This window comes from Cucurbita maxima, unplaced genomic scaffold (assembly GCF_002738345.1).
Source record: "Cucurbita maxima cultivar Rimu unplaced genomic scaffold, Cmax_1.0 Cma_Scf00008, whole genome shotgun sequence".
In the NCBI taxonomy this organism is placed as follows: Eukaryota; Viridiplantae; Streptophyta; class Magnoliopsida; order Cucurbitales; family Cucurbitaceae; genus Cucurbita; species Cucurbita maxima.
The window spans coordinates 1918096-1927058 of NW_019272024.1; the positions used below are offsets into that span (position 1 = coordinate 1918096).

Here is an 8963-nt window from a genome sequence, read left to right on the forward strand (position 1 = left end):
AAAAAAAAAAAAAAAAAAAAAAAAAAAAGAAAGAAAAAGAGCTATCATAGAGAGATTCCAGTGAATCTCTCTCTCTCTCTCTCTATATATATATATATATATGTATACATTTAAAAAGACTCTGTAGATCAAATTATGAACTTATGGACCACAAAAATACTATCATATGGGAGTAATGCTAAATTTGTTTCTCAAGAGATTAAAACCATAAATGAGCACTACTTACCTTGTTTAAATAATTCATTTGCGTAAGCACACAAGTGATCACAACTAAAGTAAATATCCAGGTTTGAGGATATATTAGCTGGTTCATTCCTGATAATGTTAGCTTCAAGGCAATTCCTATTGCTTTCACACTCATGACCTGTCATTAGATATTCAATTACAAAATCACTTGAAGAAGAGAAGGAAAAATTAGAAATTAAAAATTGCAGATAACTTGTAAAATTATAAAGATAACGGGGATGCAAGATGGATACATACCGACAAAGATCCTACAAGGGAACAAACACCAATGTAAACCATAATGTGAGTCTGGCCATATTGTGGTATAAAGTGGAATATAAGTATAAACACAGCTGTCATGACCAAAGCTGCATATAATAGAAAGGCTGCCAAATAAAAGTTCGTTATTATTACCAATATGTTAGTTAAATCAAATAAGTAACTGGATTTTAAACATCATTCCCAGAGAACCAAGATATAGATATGAAAACAAGGTTTAAAGTTTTTCTCTCAATTCATATCACCCATATATTGTGAGCTTTAACAGTTAAGAAGAGGCTGCTAAAAAAGGTGAAGTAAACAGTCCTTTACTTATACATAGTTTTTTATGCATCTTATACTTTATTGTGGAGACACCAAGTAAGGTCTACTCGTTTAATAGGGGAAGTTAAAAAACTTATGGTTACACTGGTGATAAAAAATAAAAAATAAAAAATAAATAAATAAATAAAACTTGCCAACAGTTCTCTGCTTTTTCACAGACTACATACACTAGAATGCAGGTAGTTTCTGAACGTTTAATAATTTCAAGAGCACAATTCCAAGCAAAAAAAAAAAAAAAAAAAGACTTTAAAAAATTTTAAACCTCCAAATTGCTTCATTCAACATTAATAAGAGGATATGCTGAGAGTTCTTCTTTCTTTCTTCTCTGCCTCCCTCCTTCCCTCTCTCTCTCTCTCTCTCTCTCTCTCTCTCTCTCTCGCCCCTTCTCTTTTTTTCGTCTTTCTAATAATATGGAAAAAAAATATTGTTGATTTTTTTTTCAAAGGGCATCATTCACAAGAATCTAAAGAAGGGGTCCCAGCCCTTTAATCTTATTCATCCCAGATTATTTGAGTTATGCCTTGACACAGATGCATGGGTCGCCTATGTGTTCTCATTCTCTCTTAAGGGAAATATTAAATTAAAAAACAAATAAAATAACCAAATCACTACTAATCAGAATCAATGATGTTTTAAAGTGGACAGCATTCACAGTAACGAAAAGTTACCTGGTTCCATGGCCATTTGCCACACTTCAGTTACAGATTCAATTTCACGTTCTTGAGGAGCATGGAGCACAATGGTTGTGGAACCCACTACACAAAGAATACAGCCAAGAATTCCAAAAATATGCAACCTCTCACGTAATATAATATGCGCCAGCACTGCACTGCAAGATATCATGATAATATGAGTATAAACAACCAAAACTTCTAACTTAATCTGTGCAACTTCAGACCATACCTGATAATTATGCTAAGAGCACCAAGTGGAGTAACCAGTATCGCTGGAGCAAATGCATAAGCCGCAAAATTAGCAATTTCTCCAACAATCACTGTAGAAATAACACTTGCCACGTTAAGATTTCCCATCATTTTTCCAGTTACAAAATCTTATCCTTTCATTATACATCTGCCAATTCGAAAGGATTATATGCTTTGCACTAATAGTCACCAAGCAATACTAATCTTAGAGCATAAACATTGATTTCTAGGTCCACTCGGGAAAAAAGAAAACCCATGCCCCTATGTTTTTCTTCATCAACTAGGATTTGCAAAAAAGAAAAAAAAAAACAATAATTTGCTTCATTGCTGTAAATTTATTAAAACTAAATGCACTGAATTGGGAAAGAAGCCAAATCCCAAATCACTTGTTCACAGAAAACGTTTGCTTAATAAAGGAACATCTATTAAACGAAATGGCCATGGGGCCTGATATCAAGGACAGATAAAAAAAACTATTACAAATAAATTCCACAATCTGTGCGAGATCTAACAAATATTTTCAGTAATCTCTATTTAGTGGCTACATGTTTTTTAAAAAAGGTGGCAGAGTATCAAAATGACGGTGTTAACTGATTAGATCCTAAAGTTTCATCTAGTATCTAAAAGTCTTCTTAAAAAAATTAAACAGAGAAATATGCCACGTCTGGCTGGGAAGCAAATAATAAAGGCCTTTAGTATAAGCTACGTTATAAAAAGTCAAAAAGACTTACTTGTAATCATGCCCACCCACCAAAGAGGCTCGTACAAGTAAGAATAACCTCCAACTCCTGACATAAATCATCACATCAATTACAGTAAACCACGCTAGATAACAGTTACCACGCACATAAAGCATGATAAAGATAAAAAAGCAGCAACCATCAACTTCAAAGGCATGAGAACCTTCATCAAACATAATAGAAAACAAAACTTGAAGCCAAGAGGATAAGAAAAGGTGCGAAAGGGGGATTTTGGATATCCCCATGAAGCCAAGAGGATAAGAAAAAGAACTCCCAATCGGCATAGATTTGCATCAAATCATAATCCCGGAACTATTGATCAGCACGTGCAGTTTCAATACCATTGTGAAAGGCTACTGCCCAGAATGATTCCAACTCAAGAGCACTTCTTAATCAGAAGAGACGATTAAACAAACACCCTGAAGGTTCAAACGATACAGAACTCAATTCATCACAAGTAACCTATATAAGGAATTAGAATTATGGGGCTACTCGTCTGCTAAGGAACAAATAGTAGTTAAGAATATATCTATCTGTTTTACAGTGTCTGGAATTTTCGGTGTGCAGTCTGCACTTGGAAGGAGTTAAATAAACCTTTTCTTTTTGGCAATGAGCATCCAAATAAGCAAATACTATAATTGATTGACTAATAGATACAATAGATCCAATTTCACAATTCAAATCAAGAAAAGATCGTCGAGAACCTCATTAATAGTGTGACCCACCTCTAATAACGGATAAGTCAAGGCATGAAATGCCGATTGCGACATTCATGTCTAAGAATTCGATAAAGATTCAGAAGCAAAGAAATCCAGGAACTACATTAACCCTTAATTTGGAAAACTGAAGCAGACAAGAAGAAAGAGTGAGATACCTGCTCTGACTCCAGAAGCGCCGGCTTTCTTCAAACCCTTTTTCTTAACAATGAAGCTAGCACCAATAAAAAAACTAGAGGAAAGAGCAAGAACCAAGCCCTTAATATTATCAGAGGACATGCCCTCCCGCCAGCTCGGAGTTTGAGTGGTTGCCATGGTCGAGAGAAACCCTAGCTTCGAAGCTTGGAAACCATATCATAACATCATCAATGAAAAAAACACACTTCAGAAGGACACAGCGGCCAGAATGCTACTGAATCACTTGGAATTGGAAAGAGAGTAAGATAAGGGGATTAATGTCGGATCTTAGAGCGAGAGAATCTGAGATCGGGATTGTCGTGGAGACAATTGTCGGCGCTCGAGACTGGTGTTGAAGAGGAGGAGGAGATTACTTGGATCCGAAGAGAGAAGAGAGAAAGAGAGATCCAAAAATCTTTGATTTGGTTTTACCAAAATAAAGACTACTCTCCGACTTTCGTTGATCCTTCCTTATCTTTTTCCAAAATTCCTCTTGTTCGATTTTTTTTTTTTTTTTTTTTTTTTTAAGAACTCATAAGGGTTTGAAACAACTTATCTTAATTTCTCTTAAATTTTGTTGAAGTAGTTCGTCAAATCTAACCCGTTTAATTGGTTAAGACGTATATTTTTCTTAAAAAATTAAGTATTTATTTTCCGATTATGTTAAAAATTACTTTATTTTCTTTCGAGAAAATAAAATATTCTTTTAGACTTTAAGTTTTGAGTTAGTTTTTTATTTGAATTTCGAGTTTAATTTTTGTTCGGTACTTTAGTTTCAAAATGTTACGTTTTTCTCGAGTTTAGTTTTCATTTGGTTCATAACTTTCAGTATTTTACATTTTTACCCTGGAAGTTTTACGCCTACTTATTTATGATGTTTGATGTTTACTTTTAGTTAATTAATTTAAATAAACTTAATGAAAAATTTTATTACCCTCAAAACATTACGTTTTTTACGAGTTTAGTTTTCATTTGGTTCGTAAGTTTTAGTATTTTACACTTTTACCCTTGAAGTTTTACGCTGGCTTATTTATGATGTTTGATGTCTACTTTTAGTTAATTAATTTAATGTAAAAATTTTAATTTATTTTAGTAGTGATTGTAAATGTAATTTAATTATTCTAAATTAATTAATAGTAATTATCACTTCTGACAAAAAAAAAATAATAATAATAATAATAAAATAATGTATTTAATGAAAATCAAGGGTAAAAATGTAAATCTCGAAACGAGAGACCAAATGGAAACAAAACTCAAAACTTGAGGGTAAAAAATGTAATATTTTAAAACTTAAGATGTAAAATTTAATGGTAAAAATGTAATATCTTTACAAACCAAATGGAAACTAAACTCGGAACACTAATCGATCCCATCGTGTTGGTAAGCATGTAGAGTATATAGGGTAGTTGAGGGAACTCAAATTTAGGTGATGAGTATGATACAATTTACCCAAAACTAGTTAGGTTGCATTATGGATGGTGAGTGGATGGTTCAATAAAAATGGTATTAACTTCTTGCCTAACAAATTTGATTTCTATACGAATATGGTAAAAAAAAAAATTAATCTTTGCATAATTTGCGTTTCAATATAATTTACTGTTTAGGTTAGATTGGAGAAGAAAAGTTGAAGATTTACGAACGTATTTATAGTCATCTAAATCCGATAAGATACTTTGAATCTCTAAAGTTATCAAATTTATGTCAAAGATTTCCAAACTTTAAAGTCCCTCCCTAGCTGGTTTAGGTACAAAATCGAAAGTTCAAAAGTTCATTTGATATTTTCAACGTTAAAAAATTTAGAAACCTCTCCGTTCAAATTTGTAATAATTTTTTAAAAAAACTTTGAGGTATGATTTACTCCTTTCTGTCACAATGTGACAAAAAAATGTGTTGATATCCACTCTTTGAATTGAGTTTATATTGAAGGTTTTAGGCCAAGAACGATGAGTTTATATTGAAGGTTTTAGGCCGAGTACAGTTCGTACGATAAATTCCTACCTCTAGTTTGAGAGGTAATTGTCCAAACTCAAAAGAAGAAAGCTCTTACCATTTTCAAAAAAAAAAAAAAAAAATGCTTGATGAATAGGATAAACTAGGATTAAAGCATAAAGCAAGCAACACCAATAGTATTTTAACTCATAAACAGTCCCACAAGAGAAATTGCTCCATTATCATACATTTTTTATACAATCCCCTAAGAACCTTAGAATGTTCGGTAGAGTTGATGCTTGTCCTACTTGCTTATTCTAACATCCAAGAAATTTCCTTGGCCAACACAATGGGTAGAATAACATTAAAACATATAATTATATAAAAGCAAGAGATCGAGATAGAAATATGGAGTAGATATTAAATTTTCAATAATATAACTAAACAGATTTGGGATCGAGGCTCGAGATATGGATATAAAATATACAACAATGTTTTTTATTAAAAGAATTAAAGTGGGTACATAATTTTGGAGAAGTTCGGGACGAAACTAGGGTCGATGGCAAAGCAGTGTGAGAATCTCAATCCTCTTTGTTCTTCCAAGTATAGTTTGAACATCTTCGTATATAAAAAGAATGTATCCAGTCGAAAGCAAGTAATGACCAACCGTATAAATGAGTGTTGTTTCTCATCAGTTCATCCATTAGATTTCAGCGGAAAATTTGGAGGAAGGACCATTTCGGCATGAAACCACTCCGTCTTGGTTCGGGGTATCGTCGGTGTTACTCTTTACTGTTACTAAGCTATGTAAGGGGTTTACCTTCTTCTAACAACAAACGAACTATAGATTTCAGAACCTCGTTATTGATAATAATAGAAGTCTGCAGGGAGAAAAAGAGGAGTAATGCATCTGAATCATTTCAACAAAGGATAATATTTCTACCAGAGAAATGAAAAAGTAGAGTTCAATTAGTGGATGTAGAAAGCATAAACACAAAAAGAAAAAAATTTGTTGTTTGCTAAGGTGACTACTGAGAGCTTCAGTATTGACCAATCAAGTTAAAACACAGGCCACGCTAGACATATTGAATAGTTTTTCAACTTCTTGACCGTCTTTCCATTTTGTGCAGTTACGTGCAACAAAGAACAGTTTGTAAAGTTCGATGTTTAGATCGTGTACAGCTGAAAAATGCAGGAACTAAGGCCCCTTTTGATTAATGTTAGATTTTTGGTTCTTTGTTTCTAAAAATATAAGTTATAACACCACACAAGTTTCTTTGTTTTATTATTCACGTTCTACAATGATTTTAAGAACTAAATCAAGTTTCAAAAACTAAAGAAAAAAGTGAAAATTCAAATGTTTCTGTTCCGAAAACTAAAGACAAGCCTCTTGGTGTTGGTGACCATCTAGTGGATAAGGAATGGAATGTTTTTGTAATTTAGTTAAATAAGATTAGTTGAACTCTCTCATTTGGATTTATTTAGATAGATTTATTATAACAGATGTCTATGCAACAGTTCAACAAGCCCACTGCTAGCCGATATTGTCTTCTTTAGACTTTCCCTCTTGGATTTTCCCTCAAAATTTTGAAAACACGTCTATTAGGGAGAGGTTTCCATACCCTTAACATCTGCTAGGAAGAGATTTACACACTCTTATAAAAAAAAGTTTCGATCTCCTCCCCAACTAATGTGGGATGATCTCACAATCCACCCTCCTTCAGTGACCAGCGTCCTCATTGACACTCATTCCGTTCTCTAATTGATGTGGGGCCCCCAATCTACCCCCTTCAAATTTATTCTGATTTGTTGTAACCAATATCTAGGGATCTATTTAAATTTATGGTATCTAGAAATTTAAATTTATTTAAATTTACTGTTACCTAGATATTAAGATTTATTCTTATTATTATCTAGGAGGCAGTTAGTCTTTCTCCCTAAGGGGCATGTAACTCTATGAGAAAAAACAGCATTTGCAACAGTTCCTTTTAAGGAAAGTAAAGGCTAAGGTAAGAAAATTGGATAAAAAAACCCATAAATTTAAAAAACAGAACAATACAAACAAAATAGTCATTAAATGGGACCTCAATTTCAGATTATTTGGTCTCCTGAATAAGACCTAAAGCCTATTCATGATAGTTCCTGGAAGAAAATGCACGCGAGCATGACATTTTTTAAGCAGGAGAACCAGAGATGCGAAAAAATTAATTCGTATGAATCTAAAAGCGTAAGAGTAGATTGATGGAACCTCAGGTCTTCTAATCAGTTCCTTCAGAATGGAATGGAGGGTCAATCTAAGCTCTTTAAAGAGTACAGCAATTTGGGCCGGTGCAGTCAATTTCAACCATCCGTCTATAATGACAATTCCACTCTGAGGCAACAAAGCATGAAACCAGAAGAACAAGAGTCAAAGGGTATTTCAATTTTGAGATGATAGGAAAGGTTAATCTCATAAACGCTTGTTATAAATGCGATGTATATGTATTTGCCAATCAACTATACATTAAGATGATATCAAAATGAACTGCAACCAAAGGATTAAAGGAAGGCTTTACAACCTAGTTCATTAATCGCACAAGTACTATATGCTTTAGACAATAAAAAGCCAAACATTCGAATGAACCTTCACAAGTTGGTATTTTTATACACTTTTCTTTCCCTCACCCTAGAACAGATTCGAATACGACGGTCGACACTTGGGATCAATTTTGGAAATACCAGGGATCTGCACAATTAGTCGGGAGGATTAAGAGATCGATACTTAAACCGTGGTATTATGGATTGCATTCTGTCGGCTACCTTTCCTTTTGGGGTTAAGAGGGTTGGGAGAGCTAGATGACTAAGGCTTAACTGAAAGTCACCTTCAGGCAATAACCCTTGGACTTGTTCATGCAGAACCAGAGTAGATTTGGAAGCGTGGAGACCAGCGGCTAGTTCAACGAGAACTTTAAACTCATTCAATGGAAAACTCAAAGGCTCATCATTGGGCAACTTTTACCTTGAATTGTGACCTTTCAGGAACAGTTTGTGGGAAAGTCCATGCCTCTCTCGACGTGTAATCAACTTCTTTTATAATAATATTATTTTCTGTAAATTTCCATTTCAATTTGTTGGTTCCAATCAATCTATTCTTTGAAATTTTTGGGTCATGTGATCACGCATTATGTGGCATCGCAGTGCAGGATCAGAAAATATCTTTTCTTAAATACTAGGACAATGAAAAATGAGTATGTTACCAAGTCTAAGCAAAACAGTACACGATTAAGTTGCATGCAACTTAATCAGCAGTGTACTTTTAGAATTTTCCCCATTACATTTAACTTACAATTAATCTAACTGCTGCAAGAACAAAGAAAAAGATAAAATAGAAACGATACCTGATGCTGAACATTAATGGACCCACCAAATAATAAGATGGAGTAGGGAGAAACAACAGAGGTATCTCGGATAAAGACTTTATTAGTTTCTACCTGCAAATTTGTTCATTCAGATAACAGTCATGGCCAAGAAAAGATGCGACCATTACTCAATAATCATAGGGAAGTTCTGTTTCCTTTTTCTTAAATATATATATATATATATATATATATATATATATATATATATATATATATATATATATATATATATATATATATATATATATATAT

At 33.2% G+C, this 8963-nt stretch overlaps 2 protein-coding genes across 3 annotated transcripts in view; both read right to left on the minus strand.

Annotated features, from left to right (window-relative positions):
• LOC111482945 (probable magnesium transporter NIPA4) overlaps positions 1–3860 on the minus strand; it is a 7718-nt gene extending 3858 nt beyond the window's left edge. Inside the window, exons 1-6 of one of the 2 annotated variants that reach the window (XR_002718284.1) lie at positions 3366–3522; positions 2483–2539; positions 1732–1822; positions 1497–1657; positions 484–611; positions 227–364 (exon numbers count right to left, since the gene is read on the minus strand). Coding sequence is in view for 1 of the 2 variants with exons in the window: in XM_023128992.1 (XP_022984760.1) it covers positions 227–364; positions 484–611; positions 1497–1657; positions 1732–1822; positions 2483–2539; positions 3366–3522 (732 nt within the window). In the remaining variant the exon portion in view is untranslated. Of the gene's footprint in view, positions 1–226; positions 365–483; positions 612–1496; positions 1658–1731; positions 1823–2482; positions 2540–3365 lie in introns of both variants that reach the window. The other variant, XM_023128992.1, reaches the window with a different exon arrangement.
• A 1924-nt stretch (positions 3861–5784) lies between these two features.
• Positions 5785–8963, minus strand: part of LOC111482569 (DExH-box ATP-dependent RNA helicase DExH7, chloroplastic) — a 32806-nt gene continuing 29627 nt past the window's right edge. The window contains exons 32-34 of the mRNA XM_023128386.1: positions 8691–8783; positions 7562–7684; positions 5785–6194 (exon numbers count right to left, since the gene is read on the minus strand). Coding sequence (XP_022984154.1) covers positions 6117–6194; positions 7562–7684; positions 8691–8783 — 294 coding nt within the window. The 3' untranslated portion in view covers positions 5785–6116. The remainder of the gene's footprint in view (positions 6195–7561; positions 7685–8690; positions 8784–8963) is intronic.